General features: G+C 37.8%; 2 protein-coding genes across 5 annotated transcripts; both read left to right on the forward strand.

Annotated features, from left to right (window-relative positions):
• The first annotated feature begins 2073 nt into the window (after nt 1-2073).
• Nucleotides 2074-11550, forward strand: LOC103718860 (SWIB/MDM2 domain superfamily protein). 3 transcript variants are annotated; one of them, XM_088715858.2, is made up of 3 exons: nt 2074-2460; nt 5621-5751; nt 10809-11550. In XM_088715858.2, exons 1-2 carry the CDS (start codon nt 2293-2295, stop codon nt 5747-5749), a joined length of 297 nt encoding a protein of 98 aa, XP_088571984.1. In that variant the 5' UTR covers nt 2074-2292; the 3' UTR covers nt 5750-5751; nt 10809-11550. The 3 variants fall into 3 exon arrangements, with proteins under 3 accessions (XP_088571984.1, XP_038986030.1, XP_008806080.1); XM_039130102.3 differs by lacking the exon at nt 10809-11550 and adding an exon at nt 7627-7922 and having other exon boundaries at nt 2077-2460; XM_008807858.5 differs by lacking the exon at nt 10809-11550 and adding an exon at nt 7471-7922 and having other exon boundaries at nt 2157-2460.
• Nucleotides 11551-12710: 1160 nt separating this feature from the next.
• HT1 (Protein kinase superfamily protein) lies at nt 12711-22718 on the forward strand. 2 transcript variants are annotated; one of them, XM_088715844.2, is made up of 4 exons: nt 12711-16985; nt 17092-18383; nt 20217-20672; nt 22228-22718. In XM_088715844.2, exons 2-4 carry the CDS (start codon nt 17922-17924, stop codon nt 22474-22476), a joined length of 1167 nt encoding a protein of 388 aa, XP_088571970.2. In that variant the 5' UTR covers nt 12711-16985; nt 17092-17921; the 3' UTR covers nt 22477-22718. The 2 variants fall into 2 exon arrangements, with proteins under 2 accessions (XP_088571970.2, XP_008806079.3); XM_008807857.6 differs by having other exon boundaries at nt 12711-18383.
• The last annotated feature ends 402 nt before the right edge of the window (nt 22719-23120 follow it).

Consider the following 23120-nt stretch of genomic DNA (forward strand, 5'->3'; position numbering starts at 1 on the left):
AAAAATTTTTCTTCAGAATTTTTCTGATATTTTTCTCTAATTATTCGTACACCGAATAGGATGAAATTGAAGGGTATATATAAGGGTGATCACAGGGGTATTGGTTTTTTTGCGGGCGCTGGCTCACATAATTTTCAGTGGCAAATGCGCACGCAGCCCAAAAGGCCGCGTGCACATTTAATTTTTCCAACAACTTCGACATAGGTTCTTTATTTTAAGAGTGACTTTTTTTTTGTTTTTATCTCTAATTTTATTTTCAACAAACTACAAGGCTTTCTCGTCTTTTTCCACTTACTTTACTCTCTTATGTGTTTCCATGGTTGGCATTGTAATTGAAACTATAAAAGTGAGATGATGTTTTTGTTCCTCTATATTTAAATGATACATGCAGTACTTGCTGGTCGGTGCACTTATTTATCTATTTAAAATTTATTTTATTATTATATGTTATAAACTTTAGGAGTGCATTTCTATCGCGAGGCTTCGCTCCATTATGGGACCCAGTTTAAGAAGCGCTTCACATTTTCCCCTCTTTTTCTCATTCGATAGAGTAAAGTCCTCCTCCACATGGCTCTAATTACTTCGCTCTCTCCCTTATATATTTCCTACTACTCGCACTCTAATTGGAATTATGGAAAGCAAGATAATGTATTACATTTTTATTTGCATTAAAATAATATATGCTGCTGAACTTTTGTTGATACATTTGTCTTGTTTCTCTCTCTAAGTCGACATTACTGCTGGATAATAGAAACACTAGGGTCCCTTTTCAACCCCTAGTTCAGCTCACTATGGACCTACTGCTTTAAAACAGGCTCCTCCTTTTGCTTTTTTACCTAATTTTGTTTCTCCATCAAGGTTCCCCACATGTCTCTACTTGCTTTACTCTCAGTTTTTACATGTTTCACATTGCTGTCATTCTAGCTAAAATTATGAAATGAAATAATGTATTAAAAAAATTTCTTTATCTTATAGTCACATATATAAGTGCTATATTAGTAATGAAGGACCGTGCATAAATGGATGATAATTTGACCACTGTGCTTTCTGAACCTTTTGCTAGTCAATGAGAGCCTATTTTTGTCTTGTTGACCCACGAAAATGGGTCTGCCCTATTTTTACCGCCGATGGGGTTACCACTATTTCTGGTCCAAAGCGGGGATTTTCGCATCTTTGCTTACTATTCTGGCTTTGTTCACTTAGTCACTGCATCAAAATCTTCGACAGATTCAATATAAAGTAATGCATGTTATATTAGCAATGAAGGACAATGTACATGGGGTGTGAAACTTCGCTATAGACATTGTATATTGGCCAAATAAGATTAGTCATGAAGATGACTAGAGTCAAGTGTTTAATATGTCATCTTACCATATTATAGTCTAGGCCTTGCTATGGATGGAATTTAAAAAGAATTGTATAGATACGGAGCTGTGCATGCTAAGTTAACCACCTTTAGTCATCGAGAAAATCTAGAATTTATCCCCTGGTGATCTTAGAGTGATAAATAAGACTCTCATTTTGGATACCAATAAAAAAACCACAAGTCAAGACTATTAGGCCGTCCAAGATCTGAAGTTATTTTTACGCTTGGTATTTGATCGAGACAGTTCAATGGCCACTTATTGTTTACCATATATAATATTGTACCAATTATAGTGCATGCCAATATAATTTATCTAGTTTACAAAAATATTTCTTATTTTATTTGATATCTATATGGTTGTGTCACATTAGTACCTATAAAAAAAAAAAAAAACTTCGTGTCAATTTTAAGTAATCTTAGGGCATATTTGGTTAGGGAGATATGGGCTTTAAAATGAAAATAAAAATGAGTAACTTCGATTCTGACCATTTAGTTGGAGGGAGTTCTATTTCCATTCTAATTCTCATTCAAGAGGAGATGGGAATACCCCAATACCTAATTTTGGCTCTCTTCTGATATTCAAATCACATTCTGATTTTGATTCTGATTTTAATTCTGATTTCAGTCACGAATCAAATATATCAGAGAGGATGACCGTTCTAATTCCGATTTAGATCATAAACTAAATGCATTTGTGATGTAGTGATTATTTACAAGTCAACTAGAGTCCTCTATTTTCCCACAACCAAGTTGGTCTCTGAACCCAACCGCTGAAAAAGCAGTATCATAATAGGTCGAGAGCCTAGGCCGGGTTGGGGTTGTCATCCGGGTTAGGTCGCTGAAAGCTTCAAACTCGAGGCCGACACGGTTTTAGGGTATTGCTCCGGTTTGTTCGGGACGTGTTGAAGCATCGGCGGAAGGGCGAGATGGTGGTGGCGAGGAAGGCGATGCGGGAATGCCCGAAGAAGGTGGCGAGCCTGATCGACCTCGCCAACCTCCCCTCCACGCTCAGGGAATTCGCTGGCCAGTCCCAGATGTCCCACCTCTCCTTCTTCATCCGCGTCTGGTCCCACATCAAGTCCAACAATCTCCAGGTCCCATCATCCCTTCCCTCCCCTTTCTGCCTTCCAGATTGATTCATAGTAGCATACTTTGATGATTAGATGACCGTGCTTGCGAACTCATATGCAATAGCTTTTCCAACCTTCGCTTGAAACGCATTGTTGGAGGATGATTTAATGAAGTACAGATTTATCTCTGGAAATCAGGGGCCCTGTTGGTTAGACAAAAAAAAGAGGGCTAAATCAAGTTTGTTTGTTCACGTTTAGTGAAAAACTATGGATCTACCGGATAAATGGATACTTATTGGTGTATGTTGTCATGTGCCTCGGAAGGTTGTCTTTTAGAAGTACTTACTTTTACTAGGAGACAATGAGAATTGTCAATGCTCTTAATCATTTGATTTCCATTCTTCGTAATTACATAGTTTGAGCGCCATGTTATCTAGGATTGGGTGGTCTGAGATGCTCGGTGCTCCTCTTAATTATGAGCGGAATCCTTATTGGTGTAGTTGCTCAAAGGGGTTTCATGGGCGATTCTATGTTTTAATATTTTTACTCCATGCTTTATCGAGCAATTGGTGGCGCAAAATTTCTGGACGTCACTTCATAGGAAGTGGACTTGTTATTGGTGTAATTGCTGAAAAGGATTTAGTGACTGATAATATTTTTGCTCCACATGGTGGCTTGCAGACTAATAGGGTCTGTCCACTTGCTGTTTCCATACCATGCTTCTTAATGATCGAGATCAAGCATGCATTTTGCCCCTTATTTTCAGAGAAGTTCGATACCATGGAGGCATCTCAACACTACCTTGTTTGTATTTGAACAAGAAATGCATGTTTCAGAAGCATATATTTTCGTTTGATATATAGTGTTTGCATCTTTGAGAGAAAATAGACATGGGAAACATAGATTTGGGCAATTGTGGTTAGCCTGACTCAGATGAAATCAGTCTGCCAGTGCACTTGCGGATTTGACCTTTTTTTTAATTAGTTTTGGTTGGTTATGCACCTTCTCGCAGACTCTTCTGGCTCCAACCTCTCCTCATTTAGTTGATCCACTGGAAAGTTGATTGATCACACTTTAGATGCACGTGGCAAGTGGAAGCTCAAAACTCCTTTGTGATACCATGTATCCTTGACCAGTGCTTGCTCTGGCCAAAGGCATGTACTATCGGTCTTTAAAGAAAAACTCAGCTTGCAGAGTTGTTTCGTCGGTAAACCTTCATGTGGTTTTTGTCCATGTCTTGGAGGTAGATCTGATCAAAACCCGGGCCGGGCCGGGCTCGGGCCGGGCTCTACAGCAGAAATTAGGTCCGATGGCTGTGCCCAGGCCCGGCCCGGCTCGACTGTCGGGCTTAAATTTTTGTCTAGGCCCGATCCGACTTTATAAATCTGGTTCTAGGCCCGTTTAGCCTGGCCCGACCCGATAGATCCGACCCGACATGCCCGATTTTTTCTTTGTTTGGAATCTGGAAATGGGCCAGAATGGCCCGACCAGGCCCGACCCGATTTTTTTGGTCGGACCGCTTTTGTTGCCCAGGCCCGACCCATGGGCCTTTTTTTAATGCCCAAGCCCGAAAAATTCCGGGCCGGGCGGGCCAGAAGGCCCGTGCGGGCTAGAAGGCCCGTGATCAGCTCTACTTGGAGGCTAGCAGTGGACTAAGCAGGCTATAATAGTGTTTACTTTCACGGCAGAAACCCCAAAAATTTTGCATCCACCATTGCTTCCTCAAGGTCAGCATAAACGTTGGATGCGAGATCCCCATCTCTTTGATGTCATTCTTCATTATTGAATGGCCCACCCATGTTGAACTCTACAGCACATTTCTTGGTTGCTTCAATTGAAAATTCAACCTGCTAGGGCTATAGCCTACAATTATAGCGATAGGTAGCTTATTGACCGCTCCCAATTTATTACAGCAACTTTACTGTGAACCATTGATTTATATACCATACTGTACCAGATCATACCATATGGTCTATATAGTACCAAAACATATGGACATAATACAAGGATCCATGCTCCTGTATTATGTGAGCCAAGCCATGTCATCCTGTACCCGTTTTATCTGCCATGAGTTATGGGATGTGGTTGGGCATGCGCAGGACATAGCTCTGCATGTTATTTACTGTGCCAGCCAATGATTGGCATGGGAATGGCTTGCAGTAAGCTAATCCTGCGATGGACCATGACAATGGAAAAATACTCCAGCTTGAATCTTTCAATGACATTCACAATAGGACCTCGTTTTGGCTATTTACTGTCCTGTAACTTTCTGTTCTCACCTTCCTGTGTCTCCCTCAGTGTGAAGCTTATGATTGGATGCCTGAATTCCTTTATAATCACAACTCCGGGATCATCCTAAGGAGTGTTCCACATGGTAACTAAGCAGCATCAACTAATACTTGCAATGAGAAATGGATGAATAGGTGATTATTTGTTTCCTTGTTCCTAATACATGTGTAACAGCTCATGTCACTTATTCATTCGGAGCCTGGCGTTAGTTGCAGAAAATTCTATCTTCATGCTGATAAATTCCATATTCAAGTCTACTTGACTGATTTTCTTCACCCAATTCCTGCAGCAGCTTGCAAGCAGATTGTGTTGACAAATAAGTTTGGTTTTGAGAGTCTATACTTATCTCCAACTTCACGAATCCAATCTATTTGTATAGCGATTTTCTTTAAAATGCTTTAAGGGAATATAGCATATACAGCAGGAGCTAGATATATGTTCATGCACACTATCAGTGGGGTTGTCTTGGTAATAAGAACACCAGAAGATAAAAATACATAAAATATTTAAGCTTCTTCATACGACAAGAATGTGCATACATCAGTAGTAATGTTAATGGCAAGCTGCCTTAAAAATGGGCAATAAACCCTGGCAGTGTGTTAATATCTTCTCAAAATTCTGCATTTGCACTGTTTTTTCTTGAAATTTACAGACTTTATTTATCTACAGCATATTTCTGTAAATTTCTTCTCCTTCAAATTTCAATGTTTCCCAATGGTATAAAGCTTGTTTATTATGCTATTTTAAATTTTATATAGCATGTGCCAGTTTCAAAACATTAGTGCTGTCTTTGTACTAAATTTCAAGACATCCTGCTGTTCCGTGGTAAAGTGCTTACTCTGCTTTTGAAAAGTTTGGACAAATTTTGATCGATAATGGTCATGGATTGTTGCAGGATCCAAACAATAAGAACATAGTTAATTGTGACGACAAGTTGAAAAATATATTGCTGGGAAAGTCTCAAGTCGAGCTTGCTGAACTTCCGATGCTTATCAAACTCCATTTTCCCAAAGCACCAAAATAACTGTGAGTATGTTGATCTGCAAGGATCAATCATCACACTGAGAAGCTTAAGCTGACTGCTCCTTTGATGTTATAGTGATTAATTTCAAGGCATATATGCATATAATATTTAAATTATACAAGCTATTTTATTGGTTCCACGCAGCTAATATGAAACAAATTTTAGATTTACATATGTAAGTTACGCTGTTTGATGAAAAACCATTGGTTGAAAATCCTGTATACTTTTTTGGGGTTTTACTGTTTATAATTTTATCCCATTATCTACCTCAGCTTGATACAGCTGAGCTTGGCTGCTTTTATTGTCACATATAGTATGTGAAAATACTTTTGGAGAAACTGAGTTGAATGCTTACCAGTCAGAAAGCAACTAAGCAAGGTCTTTTGGAAAGGGTGTGAAAAGGTTATATTGAATCTAACAGTTGCTTTTTTCCTAGCTATACAATGCAATGCTATCCCCCTCTGTCTAACGGACACAGAATAGCTGTCTATTCAAACAAAATATTAATATTATTTTCTAATGAAAAACAGAATTTGCTCATCTTAGATCTGCTAAACAAAAACCAAAGCTCAACAAAGGTACATTCTGACATGCATGCATGTGTATTTATACGGATGTACATATGCATGTTCATGCTATCTTTGTAGAGATTGCAGATGATATATTATTCAATACTTCAATTCAAGTAGATAATAGTTTTTAGATGATTTAAATTATAGAAAAGATTTTGAGGATGGAACTTTCAAAAATGAAGAGGTAGAACAAATTATATGGATTCCAAGTCTATGTCTCCAATCAGAACACGATGGCCAAGAGATACTACAGTATCATCTTTTCTATTTTTTAGATTTGCTATTTGGAATTAGTTTATAGAAATTAGTTTGTTGCATGAAGCAGATTTTTGTCCCTGGACTGCTCCCGCAATCACATTTTGAGACAAGGTAAGCTTTTATAAGTTCATATATTAAAATATGTTGGACAGATGGCCTAATTGCATGAGATGAGCATTATTGACATGAGAATGGTGCATTAGGTGTGTGGTTAAGCCACAAAAGATGGGATTGGAAACAAATATCATTGGAGAGAGACTTGAGCGTACTCACTGCCTAGCTGTTTGTATTTCTCATTAACATCACTGTATGATCCGCCAGCAATTTGAGAAAAAAAGTAAAAGTGGGAGTGTGTTTAAGAAGGGTGGGGGATCAGTTATTAAAGTGCATGGTGTATATAAGATTACTTTATTCTATAGTTAATGGTATTTTTCCACATTGGAATATATAGATGACCGGCTTACTTCCCCTGTTAGGAAATTTTTCTCAGCCAAAAATCTTCCACCTAGAGTGTTCTGGGTGTTCTTTACATCTTGTCATTGACAACTCATTAAATGAAATGTGTTATCCTATCGACAATAATGCAGCCAAAACCCTTCCCTATTGGTCCAAGTTATTATGGAGTCTTTTCTTATTGGTTTTAGCCATGCTGTTTCTGCTATGCATGGACCTCATTTACATCCATTACATCTACTTATGCATGAGCTGATATTTTAAGAGTAATAGCCATTTATTAGAAACCAACAAAATCATACTTTATCATTATAGAATAAAGAGTTTAAATAAGCCTTTTCTTTTCCTCTGTCATCTTCTTTCTGAACATAACCTGTCGAGGTCCTTCGTTATACAAGTTCATGTTTTAGTGGTCTAGTTTAACCTTTTTTTTTGCAGGATATCATGGAAGCAGACAATGGACTTATTGGCAGCATAATGATGAATGCTCATGGTGTTGCTAATGCGAATTTGTACTATTTGATGGTGTTTCTGTTGCTGGCTTCTGCCTCTCAACTCTCAAAGCTGTCTTCCCACACTTGTCATGCTTCTCAGGTCCTTCCACTTCAAGGTTTCAAGATATTCTCAGAAGACGATCGACCAAGTTAATCTTCAAGTGATGGCTCTGATAGATTAATAGTTGGTGGTGAAGGACATGATTAATAGATTCCAAGGGTTTCAGATGCTGTTTTTTCACTTGTTTTGTAGTCAATGGACTATAATATTTGATCATGTTTGGAGTCGCGAAGTAGCTCATGTTGCATTACATGGAGGCTAGCTTTTATGTCATCCTCTTTTTTCTTATTAAACTTTGTTCTCTTATATGAAGAAAGGATTTTATTTATTCCATACTTGGGATGGTGTTTTTCACTTGTTTTATAGTCAATAGACTATAATATTTTAATATTTGATCATGTTTTGCAGTCATGAAGTACAGTCATGTTGCAGTATGTGGAGGCAACCTTCTATGTCATCCTTTTTTTCTTATTAAACTTTGTTCTCTTATACAAAGAAAGGATCTTATTTAGTCCATATCTAGTTTCCATGAAGTTGGGGGATTGTTATGGGAAGGTTAGATGGAATTCACTACTTTTTTTATGATTGTTGTCGTTGGATCTTTATTTGTTATGATATTTGTCGTGACGTTGTCATCATAAGATATTTATGTCGTATCTCTATTTTTCATATGCTTTCATATTAGAAACTTATTGCTTATTTCTATAGTCAACATGCCCTGGTTATGTTGCCGTTCTCGAGGAAGGAGCTTTACGACACTTTCTTACTCACCTGTATTAGATTATTCTGGAGAGAAGGCGAAATATGTCACCCTTCATTGAGTAATTCATTCTATGACTTGCAATCACCTGTCTTATGATTAAATCAATCGCTATCTAAAGCAATTGCTTATTAGCAAGAAGCTTTGTTCAATCAAGTGGGCTAGTTTTACATGATAGTATTTTGAGCAAGGTATGCCGAATTGTGCCGAACCAGCCGGTTCAGAGCAAAGCCGAACTGGACCAATCGGTTACCGGCATGATTCAGCTTCTTTAGAATGGTTATAAACAGTGAGTCTCTCGTCTCTGTTCATAGCCCTTGTCCCACTAGGAGCCCTCGTCCTCATCAACGATGACAATCCAGATGAGTCTTCTTCTCATTCTCTCTCCCTCTCTTCCTCTCTTTCTATCCTCGTCGTCGGATTTGGAGTTCTCGAAGCTCCTCGCGACAGCCTCGGCCTCTCTCTCTCTCCTTCCTTCCCTCTCCTTCGTCACCCCCTCTCGCTCTTCCTCCCTATCTTCTTGAAGTTCCCCATCAAGGGGTCCTCGGCCTCTCTCTCTCTCTCTCTCTCCCTCCCTCTCTCCGCCTCCGTCTCCTTCTTCCTCTCCCCCCTCTCCCTCTTGGTGTACTTCAACATGGTATGGTATGGACCTATAGGACTAGACTGGTTGCTGGCCAGTATGAGGCTCGGTACTAGTCTGGCAAACCTTGATTTTGAGCATGCTATTTGTTCTGTTTGGTGGCATGTCAGAAGAGTGGCGCTATATTGAAGATCTGCACCAACAATAGTTCCAACTATGAGGTATTTAATGTATTTTTACCCTAAGTTTATGAATCTAATGTCCTTTTTTCTCTTTTTCTGGTGGGGTGGGTGGGTTAAGGAATCAATGAACCTAGTTTTTATCTGATTAAAAGATTTGCTAATATTTGTGCATGTGGACTACGTGTACAGTTTTTGTCACCTGATCTGGTTTTTATGTTAATGGAATATTGAATTCAAGCACTTTCTTCCCTCATGCTTTAATGTTTAATTTCTTCTCGTTCACTATTTATTTTCATGTGTATGTGGATTCATAAGGTTTTTGGGTGGTGTTACTTGTTTTGTAGTCAATGGACTATAATATTTGATCATTGGTGGTTGTCGTGAAGTACAATCATGTTGCATGACGTGGAGACTAGCTTTTGTGTCATCCTTTTTTTCCTTCATTAAAATTTGTTCTCTGATGCAAAGAAAGGATTTTATTTGTGCCATATTTGGTTTCCATGAAGCTGGGGGATTGTTATGGGAAATTTAGATGGAAATCACTACCATTTTTTCTAATGATGTCATTAGAGCTTTGTTTGTTATGATATTTGTCGTGATTTTGTCATCATAAGATATTTATGGCATATCTCTCTATTTTTTATTTGTTTTCATATTAGAAAATTATTGCTTATTTCTATGGTCAAAGGGCCTGGGTTATGTTCACATAGTATTTACATGATAGAATTTGAGCATGCTATTTATTTTGTTTGATACAGCATATATGCTTTTGACCTTCATAGATACATGTACTTTTACTGATTGAGCAATTGAGTAATTTAGCGATTAATGTGAGCAACTAGAATTTACATCTTCTGCTATGTTCTATGTGATATAATGAATTGTATCTCAGGATTAGGAGCTATGGTTCTTTTTCATATATATGATCTTACTTTGGTCCATCTTCATCTTTATATGTTATGTTATCTTAATTATTTTGTTCACCTATTTTAGTATCTTCCATCTTGCTATCTTCTTCCTTAGTCTGTACTATAATATCATGTACTTTCTATTTTATTGGAAGTTTGGAACCTTAGTCCTTGAATTACCTGCAGACTGATACTCTTCTCCAATTTGCGGTGCTTTGGTGGCTCTGGATGATTATATCTATAGTTCCTTTAGCATGCAAAGAGATAGGTTTTCTTCTTTTGTTTTAGTTAATCTAGAAGTTAGGGGTTGCGTAGACCTTTTTTTGTGTTTTATTATCACGTTAAGGACAGATTTTCAAATGTTTGGTTTTTTCATATTATTTAAAAAAATATATCTTAGATCGTAATGCTTCAGGCCTCATTTATCATGTACCATTTATGTATTCTTAACTCAAATTATATGTTGTTGGATATTAATGCCTCTTCAGTTCAAAGTACATAATCTTTTGCTTGACATTTCAGTTTTAGTTTATAAAGTTCTCATTCCTTATCATGTTCTATTTGAATAGAGTTTTCTTGTTCTTTGTTACACTTTTACTGCTTCATGCATTTACTTGTTCAGATTGTGGGAGCAAACTTGTGAGGATTCTATTTGATTCCTTGAATGGTGTCTCGGGATCAAGAAAGGGCTTATGATATATGACCTTAGGTTCTTTTGTCTTGTTTTGAATTTACATAGCAAATGACAAATTTTTCTAACAATTTTTTTCTTTTTTAAAATTCTTTTGTAGTTTGTGCTATGGTGAGGAAAAGAGCAAATCAAATTTCCTAGCACCAAGGAGTGCTCTTAGTCCCAGAATTCCAGTGGTTGCACTGGGTGAGGTTGGCTGCAGGGCTGTACTTGAAGGGTTCCAATCCAGCATCAGTAGGACATGTGCGAGGATGAGGTTGGTGTATGGCCAATCCATGGCAGTCTGAATATGGAGACTTAGGAGGTAGAAGTTATTAGAGTCAAGGTGGTTGGCTCCATGATAATGAATGATAATGACGGCGAGCATCAGAGGCTGGCTTCTTGTGGAGTCATGTCGGAAGTGCAGAGCTACCTTTAAGATCCACACCAGCAGGTCAGCAACCTCTTCAGCAATCGGTGCACTAGGGTCTCAGTGTAACATGATTCCGAGCTTCTCTTGTTTCTATATCATTTGTTAGGGGGTCTCAGAGGGGCAAGTAGAGAATTGGTTTCCTCATTGGAAGGCAATATTTGAGGAGTTGCAATGAGGCATATGTCTGCTAAGTAAAATGGGACAGCAAGGTAGCTACATGCCTTTCAGATGCTGTGTTTGGGGCCTCTCTCTTGTGCATTGGATGCTCTATTAGCGGTAACAACTCAAGTGGCATTGATAGCTGAAGGACCTACAGGTCTCTCTTGTGCCATGAATCACGGGTGGAGGATCAAGGGGTTTATTTCATATTTATTTTGTATTGAAATAGAATTTTCTTGTTTAATAGTCAAATCAAAGTGTTATCTGCTGACCTGATTGCCCCCCATGCTTGAATATTGATGTGTTATCTCTTTATTGAGCATCCAAAGCTTGTGAGCTGATTTTTTTTTCCTTTAAAGATCACGTGCTTCTTCTATAATTTCTTCCATTAACTATTCCAGGTTTCCATCTGAATCTCCGGTCAGTGCTTCTCTATTCACTATTTTCCTTTTCTTTTCTTTCTTTATATATATATATATATATATATATATATATATATATATATATATATATATATATATATATATATATATATATATCACACAAATGGCTGAGGTCAAACTCAAGGAAGCATTAAGGTGGATTTGGATTTTTTTTTAATTTATTTTTTATGCTAAGAAGTTTTGGGTGACTGATCAAGAAACTAATCATTCTGATTAACTAAGAGCATTCCATGTATTATTACTCTAACTGCGTTATGAAGCTAAAATAAGAAAATGCAGCAGGCAGTAAGAATTGGGATTTTACTTTTGCAAAGCCACTGTTATGATTCTGTTAAAGTGATCGACATACACCAGCTTCTTTCTCAGCACCAGACTCGGAAAGCCCTTCTTTTGCAGATGGGCGATGGCAGTGGCATTCGAACAGCAGAGGGCAGTAGAATTAGAGGCGAAACCATGAAAACATGCCATGTCATCCTTGCCCGCTTCTTTGTTGTTTACTCTCTTAGGAAATTGAAACGTGAACTCATCCTGGCTATCTCCCTTTACCCTGGAATAGGGAGAGAGAGAAAGTGAGGTAAAGCAGCAGAGAGATTCCGGAGGTAATGCATTTCTCTCTCTCTTTTTTTTTTTTGAGTGCGGTTAAATGCATTTATGCTTTGATCCCTCATGTTTTGATCCTATTTTGGTTTTCTGGCACTCACAATACCACACATACATGCATACATATATACACATAGGTTGTACACCTTTAAAGTATCTAACTAAAATGATGAACTGGCATTGTGGGCGGGCCGGTGTAATTTGTTTATTTGAGACATTTATGGGAGTGGTCCATTGCATGACCTGCTTCCCGATCCAGAGTTTGCAAATCTACAAAAATGGTTTCTGATCTTTTCATTTCTTTTTCTCCGCTCTCCGTGGATTTAGATCTTACTATGTTCTGTATGGTCATCACATCGGTTATAGATTGTTCTGTAATCTTGCTTTTTGGGGGAGGGGAGGAGGAGGGGGGGAGGGGGGTGTTCAGGGAGGTTTCCTTCATACTAGATCTATGAAGAACAGGTTTGAGAATGGATGGATTTACTGTTAGATCTTAGGTTTTCATCTTGCTACCTTTTTCTATGTGTGATAAGACCCTTGATTGTTTAGTTACTTTCATAGTTCACTAGTTGAAATCTCTGTGTGCTTGTCATTGTGGTCATGTTTGGTGAGGTTCCGTGAGCTGAACTATAATTTGTTGAAATCAGGGGGGGTACTCTCAGGTATTCTTTCATTAAACTTATGAACGTAATGCCTATGTAATTGTAAATCTTAATAATATTTGTGCATGCGGAATGTGAACTATATATTCATTTTTCATCATCTGATATGGTTTTCATGTGGATGGAATATAAATTCAAGAACTTTACTTTTCTCATGCTTTTATGCTAATTTTCATTTTGGATTTACTTTTATGTGCACTGGGTTGTTAGGATTTTCCATCATACGGTTTGTACTTATTTTGTAGTTATCAGTCATTAATATTGGGTCGTTTCTGGTTGTCATGAAATAATGAATCATGTTGCATCACATTTACTGAATTTTTATGTTATCCTCCATTTATCTTAATTCTTATTTTCCTCCTCTGATATGCAGAAAGGATTGCATTTATGATGTTAGTTTCCATAAACCTTATAGATTTTTATGAAAATTGTACATGGAAATTCATCATCCTCCCTCTCTTTATGATTGATATCTTCATAGCTTTATTTTGTAATGATATTTGTTGTTACTTTGTGTTCATGAGATATTTATGTCGTCTCTTTATTTTTCATATGCTTTGATGTTAGAAATTTATAGCCTATTGCCACAGTCAAGTACACTCAGTATGCTTAAATAGTATTTCCATGATGGAATTTGGGCATGCTATTCTTTTTGGTCCAGCAAATACATGCTTTGCATCTGTTCAGGTGCACTTTTAATTTACTGATTCCACCTAGGTTACATACCTATCTAAGAGCACAATTGATCAACCAGGATTTATCTTTGTATTTTCTTCTATCTGTTTTGTTGAACCTACAACTTGTTTTACAATATATGATCTTATATTGGTACACCCTCATTTTTTTTTTATTTTCTTTCGGGAACATCCTTTTTTTCCTTTTGGTAACAAGTCCATCCACATCTTTACATGTATATATTATCCTGATCTTTCCATCTTTCTATCTTCTTTCGTGTTTTTACTTTCTTTTTTCCCCCTTTTTTGGACCCTGATATTCTTCTCCATCATAGGGTGCTTCAATGGCTTTTAAAGTTTATGGTTGTAATTCTTTTTGGCATGCAATGATATACTTCTCTTTCAAATTTCAGGAACTTCATGTGTTTTATCAATAAAGGACAGGTTTTTCAAAATGCCAAATGCCTAGGTTTTTCAAAATTGAAAGAGCACATGTATTAATCACCTGCTGACCTACATGTATGGTCGATCTTTAAATGGATTGATCATATCCTTTGAATGACCAATTGATTGGCTTTTCTAAGCCAATTGTAATGATGCCCTCTGACTTTAAGATCAAAAAGGTACTTGAAATTAGCACCAGGTAGCCTACTTGAGCTACCAAATCCTTTTCTTAAAGTGTAGCCATAGTTGGTCAATTTCATGAAATGAAATCTCACTATATGTACATCTGCTGTGGCCTCTAATTGTTGTCACTTTGGCCGATTTGCAGCCTCGATGAGAAATTTCAGCCACTTCCCGGCCTTGAAAGCTGGTTGAGAATTTTTTATGAGCACCAGAAGTTTCTTCCTCGTTGTTTTTCTCCAACAGCATAAATTTGTCCTGTTGAGGATGATTGTTATGCTCATACACCTAAAACCAACAGAACACCTAAAACCCACTTACAAAAAACAATTAAATACAGGTAGTATCCTCGGAATTCTTTCCTTAAAGTATTTTATCGCTTTCTATCTTCTATCTTTTTCTGTAGTTTTTACTGTAACTTTACGTTACTTATGTTTTATTGAAACTTTAGTCCTTGATTGCCATATGGATAGACCTTCTTCTCTGCTGATGCTGCAATGGCTTTGGATGTTTTAGCTTTGATTCGTTTTTGCCGGCAAAACTATAAATTTTCTTCTCTTATTATACAGTTCATCTAAAAGAAAGAGGGTGTGCAGAGACTTTTTTTATTTTTGATCTTCAAAAATGTGCTCTTTCTATAAGGACTGGTGTCAAATGCTTTGGTTTTCCAAATTAGTTTCTGCTGGTGATTATGATTCTTAAAAATCTGTTGATCATGTTTCCGGACGTTGTACTATCATTGTTTCAAAGCTTTCTTAGGTGTACTTTGGCATCATTTTAGAATTTCCTGTAGTTTTTTTTTCAAGAGTTACGGCTTGTTCCTTGCGGATTTTGTTCATATATTCTTGCCTCTGATTTTTATGTTGTTGGATATGAATGCCTCTTGAGATGAAAGTTTTGCTAAGTTGTGTTTATTTTGTTTGGTTAATTGCTGCATCAAACTGGTTCGTATTCGCACCCTGGTTTTCGTCTATCTGATATTTTGAGCGCTGTCCTGTGATTACAGTATGTGATATTTCTCCCAGGTCCTTTTGTTTTCCTTGTTCTGATTCTTCTACAGTTGTTATGGTGAGAAGAGATGAACTAACGTAGAACTTGGGACATCTTTTAGTCTCATAATTCCAATTGCTGCACTGGGTAAAGTAGGCTGCAGGGTCCAAATTGGGCCTCCAATCCAGCAGCAGCAGGTGGCGGACAATGTGGTTGGTGTCTGGAGAACCCTCGAGCGGTCTGGACAAGGAGGCTGAGGTGGTAGAAGTTAACAGAGTCATGGTGGTTGACTGCAAAATAATGGAGAGACCCCGAGGCCAGCGATGCCCAGGAGTTCCATGACACAGGCTGAGGTGGTAGAAACCTTAAATTTAGGGATTCGGGGTGTCTGGTGGTCGATTTGGATTCGAGAAGGAGAATACCAGATGGGAAGGAGAGGGGCTGGGATCACGGTAAGGTAGACATCCCTTGTCGAACCCTAAATTACGTTGAGTCTCTGGTTTGCTAGTTTTGCACCGAGTGGGCAAAGGTTGCCAATCTTAATTTATATGGAAGCCAAGTATACTGTGAGAAACGATTATAAATGAGTCCCTGGATGAAATACTAAATTACTTACAAGACTGCAAGTCACGAGTAAACTTGTATGGATCTAAAGGTTCACCATAAAAGTCACAAATTGAAAAAAACATCACGTTCTTAATTAATTAAACCTTCATTTACCTGTAGGTTCTAAAAGTTATGCTTGAGCAGGTCTAAAAGCTTGCACTGAGAAAATTTAGGCCTCTTGTCCTTCTTTTTCTATTTTCTATTTTTTTATTTTTTTATTTTTTTATTTTTGCTAAGGCGGGTGGATTATACCAGACGAGTATGGATACATACAGTAAAGTCAAAAAAAACAAAATACCTCGGAATATCGGGGCAATTCTCCATCTCCAGTCCACAGGGTGCTATTCGAGCGATTAGCTATATAAGCAGCTACTCAGTCCGCAGCCCCATTAGCTTCACGGAAAACATGCTTAGCCTAAAAAGTCCCTCCATCTCTCACCATTGCCTAGATATCTCGGAGCAAAGGGTGGATGCAACTATTACCCCTTGGATCCTTCTGGATCCAACTGATAACCGTAACCGAGTCTCCTCCCAGGACGATGGAACTAGCTCGTAAAACGCATCGGACGTGACGAAGGTCTGCCCAAGCGGCCCTCAGTTCCGCATCCGGAACCGATATGTCAAAGATTTGATTGCCTCCTGTAGCCACGACCTTGATAACCTTGATGGTACACAGCCGGATCCAAAACGAGGGGTATCGGCCGCTCAGGTCATCGTCAGCTGTCCTCCGATTACTTTGATGTAGTCTGAGAAAAGATCTTGCATCACTTGTCTTATTGACTGCGTGCAGTTTGCAAATTAGGGCGCTTCTTAACCTGCATTTCTTTCTTCGGCTGCACTCTCGATCATTAATTAATAGCTGATAGATTGTGATGGATGAGCCGCGGCCGCTTGATTTTGTCAAGCTGTAAGTTGCGACCAAGTGGTTGCAAAAGCAGCAGTCCCAAATAAAAGAGAGAAAAGGGCAGTACGTAGCTGACTGCTGCTACGCTGCGTTCTTGCCAAGGCATTCCCTCTCCCTTCTTTCCCATGAACTATTCGTTTTAGAAAGGCAGAGAAGAAAAGGGAAGACATATGAGAGAGGAAAAGAGCAAAGAGCCAGGAAAGGTGGGTCCTTTTCTTTTGTGGTGCAAAAAGGTGGTGCTCTTTTGAACTACCCAATCACGGGACATCCTTGACACCCTTTGTATTCTTCATTTCTCCACCCCAGCAGGATGCAGCAGCCATTACTAGGAGGAAAAGATAAATGAAAGGATAAAGAGAAGCACAGATGCAATTTGTACTCTTTCTCTATGACTCTTCTGTACCTTCACATGAATGGATAATATATGGAATCCACTCACTGTTTTGGTTCTTCTTCTAAAGACCAAATATTCTAAATAGAGGTAGAAGAAGCAGCTACTTGGAGACATGGTGTGTCCCTTTCCCTACATAGCAGGTCTCGTTAGATCCTTCTCTTAATTTACTACCTCACCTAATTATTTTCAGAAACCTTGCTGCTAATACTTTGTGCCTTTGGGTGGTCATCTTATTCGGCCACTTCTTTAAAAGCTTATATCCTTCTTCTTCAACACCATCCATGTCGTTACTAACCTCGAATGGCTGAAACTTTATAGGATCCCAGAAATTTAGACTCAGCAACGAGTTCTCAACGTTTTAGTATGTGATATCCCAAAGGATATTGCTTTATATGCTTCTGGGCATCAAAGATTCCCCTCCACCACGAGTTTTCTTTAGATTCTTCTCTGAACTATGGTCCATCTCCATCCTCTTTCTATGACAACGGTCTCAGAATCTTAGAATACTGAACCTTATATCTTCCTCCCCTCTGTGGCAAGTTTTCTCCAGATACTTCGATTCCCCTTCTCTCCCGTTCAGCAAAACGCCATGTCTTTCAAGCCTCCTTCAATCAACTTTGTTTATCTCCTCCGTCATGTTCCTAGAAGGATGCAGTTGCAATCCTTCAATTGCCTCAGCCTCAGCTTCTTTTTCAGCTAGTTCTTGATAACCCGGTTCTCCTCGCTGGATTCTTCTGTTTCATAAATGGCTTCTTGTTTCCGGGCCTTGAGTCTGGGAAAGAAGAACAGAGACAATTCAGTCTCATTACCTCATCCTCCTTCCCTGCCTGGTTCTTCTTTTCCTTCTTCCTCTCAGCTGCACAAGATGAACCACTTGCCTACAGAGATGGAGGTCATGGAGAAGAAAAGATGGGACAGCTTGGAGTCGTGGTCGATGCTATTGGATCCCGGCACCGAGAGTGCAGAGGGAAGTGGTGGAGGAGAACAAGAGGAGTGGATGGCAGATCTTTCTCAGCTCTTCATTGGAAATAAGTTTGCTTCAGGGTCGCATAGTCGGATATACCGAGGAATTTATAAGCAGCGGGCAGTCGCGGTGAAGATGGTGAGGATCCCAGAGCAGGACGGGGAGAGAAGGGCAATGCTTGAGAAACAGTTCAATTCTGAAGTTGCCTTCCTTTCCCGCCTTTATCATCCCAACATAGTGCAGGTTAGTTTAGCAAGTGACTTCTTTCCTTCTTTTTCTGAATTAAATATTGACAGTAGAGCTTCATTCTTTACATTATACTGATTCCAGCTGAATGGTTCAGCATCCTTTTTCCGGTCGGGCTGTATGTTGAATGTTAAATATAATGAAACACACTATCCATTCAGCTGTTCTTCTCTTTCGTTAATGATAAAGAACGTAGATTAAGCTTCCACTGTACTGCTCTTATTTCATAAGAACAAGATTGGCTATTTAGATGTTTATGAGCTTTATTTAGACTTGCCTGCACATTCCTAACATTAAGTATTAAACAGTTGAATGTTCATCCAGTTAGAAATTTGTGTGATATTACAAATGCATATACAACTAAGGACTAATTAAGATTAGCACCCCATAATAAGAAATTTGACTTACAATAGGGATATCTTAATAGTTTGGAGAAGGAAAAATGGAAAATCTTTTTACTTATTAAAAAATAAAAGCAAAGACAAAAAGTAAGAAGAGAAACATTATAAGAAGCGGAAAACAAAATTTCAACTCTTCAGCCATTTACAGAGTCTGTTAAATTTTTAAAATCTGTACCAACGCTTATGATGGCCAAGCTTCTCGAGGCTGCCTAGACCTCATGACAAGGATAAATTGAAGTCATGGCATCATAATTTTACACCCTTTAAAACCACATTTCTGCTATCAAATTGGGTAAATTTGCTTTGATGCACCAAATGGTCAAAACACTTCTCTGTTTCCTCACTTTTATGAGAGAAAAAAAGCTAATGGGTACAAGGAGGAAATAGGGGGCACCTCTTCACAAGGGATCAAGGTTAGCTAACCTACAGAAAAGGTTGCAGTTCAGAAGCAAGCCAATATTGCTGATACACTTTCAAAAAGTACTTGTAGAAGTTTGTTGTCTCATCAAACAAGAATTTTTATGGGCACATTCCTTGGCTAAGATGGGACAATGATTCAGAGAACATCTAGTTTGGCAAGAAAACAATCATCAGAAAGAAGGTGAGCCAACATTTTAGATGAGACAACATAATTTTACCACATGCGGCTTACATAAATTCCTTGCATCATTTAATTCATATAAATTGCAGGCATTATTGGGATTTTATCATTTAAGTTGCCAAAGAATAGCAATTGTCACGTAGTACCAGAAAATTACCTCTGCACTTCATTCACCTTTTTAATTCTATGAAGTACATTTTCACACATGCAAAAGCTTGGCTTTCTATATCCACTAACCATGGCAACATTTCCAAGAAATAAAATCTCAAAAATTAACTCAACAATTATTGTCCCTTCATGACCAACATTTTCCTCTCTTCCCTCCTACTCGATTGTTAATCCCCTATATGGAGTTCCTTATCCAACCCTTTTGAGTTTCCTTCCAAGACAAACCCAATATTAAGATTTATCGATGGTTTGTGTTCTGTTATAAAACATCAGATATATTATAAAATATTACCTTCTGAACTCAGTTGCCCTATAAAAGACACATCTCCTTTTGAGCAAAAGATGCCCATGTCTTTTGCTAGCATTTCTTTGCTCATCGAAAAATTTTCAACACCAATTTTGTTTGTTAAGTTACCCAAGTGCTTCCAGAAAATGACCTCTAGTGTGAACTTAGCTTGTTAGGATACCAATGACTACAAAATTCAATATATGTTCCAGTCTTCAAGCCTTTTCATCACATTTTTTCCCCTTTAATTAATGCTTCGCTACTAAATTGCATAGGTGGAAACCTGTACTTGCTGTTTCTCTTTTCCCCTCTCCAATACAAACTTGTACTTGCATACTAACTTATTTAATTTGTTCCCTTTTCGAATGTTGCAGTTTATAGCAGCCTCCAAAAAGCCTCCTGTATACTGTATAATTACAGAATATATGTCTCAAGGAACTCTGAGGATGTATCTTCACAAGAAACAGCCATATTCTCTGTCGACTGAGACAATTTTAAGGTTAGCCCTTGATATTTCTCGAGGAATGCAATACCTTCATTCACAAGGTGTAATTCACAGAGACCTGAAATCTCATAATTTGCTACTTAATGATGAAATGCGAGTTAAGGTTGCTGACTTTGGAACCTCATGCTTGGAAACTCAGTGCCGAGCATCCAAAGGTAATATGGGAACTTACCGTTGGATGGCTCCAGAAATGGTCAAGGAAAAACCATACACTAGAAAGGTTGATGTGTACAGTTTTGGAATCGTCTTGTGGGAATTGACGACCGCTATTGTTCCATTTCAAGGAATGACACCTGTGCAGGCTGCATATGCTGCTTCAGAGAAGGTTGGTTCTTTTAATTTTATTTGCCAAGGCATCTTGCAGTTAGGATTTGTCTTGTTTTATGCATCAAATAGGTATATCATGCAATGCTTTTTCATCAAAATAAGTTCTGATAGGTTTATGCTTGGTCTCCAAATACACTAATTATTAATAGAAAATTGCTTGAGAGGAAAACAACAAGAAATGAATCAGTCCAACATCTTCTGTCCACATGCTAACCTTCTTCCATTCATAATCTATGTCATGGTTCCCTTTATCTCTATGCAAATGTCATATTAGTTCCTTTATTGATTGCTAGTTTTAAACCTAATTTTAGGACCGATACCCATGCTTCTGCTCTTTAAAACAAATTCTAGAATTTGTGTACAATATGTTCTGACCACTGTATGTAAGTTTTATGTACTTCTTTTATTGAGAAAATTGTTATGCTTATGGAAAATATTTACTAAAATATGTTCAAGTTGGTACCTTCCATTGTTTTTATGCTTGGCTTGATTTCTTTGTTCCTTGTTATATATAAGGAAATTAGAACAACCTGTCACTCAAGTTTTAGCCATTAGTTCAAATGGTTTGGTTGTGAAAGATATAAACTCCTTTTTTCTTCAGCTGCTTTCAATTCAGAAATCTCTCTCCATTTAGTTTTGACCTTTACATAGCCTTCTAACAATTCTGATGAGCAATATGGGTCAAAAATACGTCTTGACACCACAAGGCAGATCAATGGTAGGATCCACAGCACACTAATCTCTCTAAAGGAGCAACTGCCATTTTTAGTTTTCAATATCAGTAAAACTATAGTATATGTATTTTCCCCAAGTTTCCAAGCCCATAGTATAGATTAAGGTAACTCTAGGAGGATTTTCAAAATTTTGAGGCCAGGGCTCGACAAATAAAGGCCTAGAAGAACTATTTTAATTTTCTTAGATAAAAGATGAGAACATCTATTTAATACTTTTTTCTGAGAAAAAGTTCTGTCTACTTCACTAAGGCAAATTACCAGGTATACTGCTGCTAGTGTGTTTTCTTGTTATCAACAGGAAAAGCTTATTGATTTTAGACGGAGTCTGAATATTTGGTATCTGAAAATGTTGCTGCATCAAAATCATAGCTGACTGCAATTTCAGCACTTAAACCGGGTTGTTTGTGGGCAAGTCTATTGATGCTATCTGTTATAGAAAAGAAAAAATACATGATTGCATGAACATCCAATCTTTGTTCTTTACAAATACACCATATAATTTATCTTCTGCCAAGTTGTTTCATCATTTTAAATATAGACCAACTTTTGCAGTAGATGGTACTGTGTTCAAATGGCTTATATCATGAGCTTCAGGTCAGAGCAAAAATTGATTAGCTATCTCCAGTTTTAATTGTTATATCAACTCTCTTTTCCTTTTCTTTTCTGTTTCCATAGATTTGATTTCTCAATTACTACATCAAACACCTCAGAAAATCTCTCTCAAGAACCTCATCCCAGGGCTGCAACCAATGTGCTATATCCCTTTTTTGCAAGATTTGGGACTTCTAATATTCATGTCGGTTCTATCTTCTTGTTCAGAACATGCGGCCACCTTTATCGACTACTTGTTCACCTGTCCTCAACAATCTCATAAAGAGATGCTGGTCTGCGAATCCAGCGAAGCGACCAGATTTCAGCTATATTGTTTCAGTGTTGGAGAAATATGATGAATGCGTTAGGGAAGGCCTTCCTATCCTTGTGCATCAAGAGCTGAGAATAGGGAATTCTCTTGTTGGGCTCTTCAAGGGCTGCATCACAACAAGATCATCAACACCTGTGCCTGCTTGAACCTGGAGTAGCATATAAAATGGTCATCTTTCTCGCATGACATCAGTAATTTATAAAGGTAATGTCTTGTATATATATATTTTTTGGTTTTCCTGGCCTAACTGAATGTGGAGTGTTGTAATAATGACATAACCAGGCACATAGTAATAGCGTTTAATTTTTGCGAACGAGACAATTACATACATTGTATTAGTTCATAAAGGCAAATTAATTTATGCGGATGTAAAAAAGACCTTACTATATGATTGAGGATTTTGATGTCATTATAAATGCTAGTTTATCTTTGTTCCCCATCCATAACCTGGTTTTTGAGATAGAAAAAGCTTGACCACATTTTCTGCTTCTACCTATATATCAAGTGTTTTTTGCCCTCCACTCTTTTCATCTTGGTAACCTTTATTCAAGACCCCATATAATCATTCATTTTTTTTTTATAGTTGTACAATCATTTGTATTTAGCCACTGGCTTGTTCTGAACATATCAAACCATCTTAAGTTTTTTTTTCTCTGGCTAATTGGGTACTACTCTTTGACATTTTCTGATAATCTGAATTCTGGCCAGGTCCTATTATCACTTCTAACACATACGCTATATTAGCTTTATATCACATCCACCTCTATCTCAAATCCATGCTGCATTTACC

This window comes from Phoenix dactylifera, chromosome 2, assembly GCF_051530095.1.
Source record: "Phoenix dactylifera cultivar Ajwa chromosome 2, Ajwa_hap1_PhDact_Kaust_v1.1, whole genome shotgun sequence".
NCBI classification, from domain to species: Eukaryota; Viridiplantae; Streptophyta; class Magnoliopsida; order Arecales; family Arecaceae; genus Phoenix; species Phoenix dactylifera.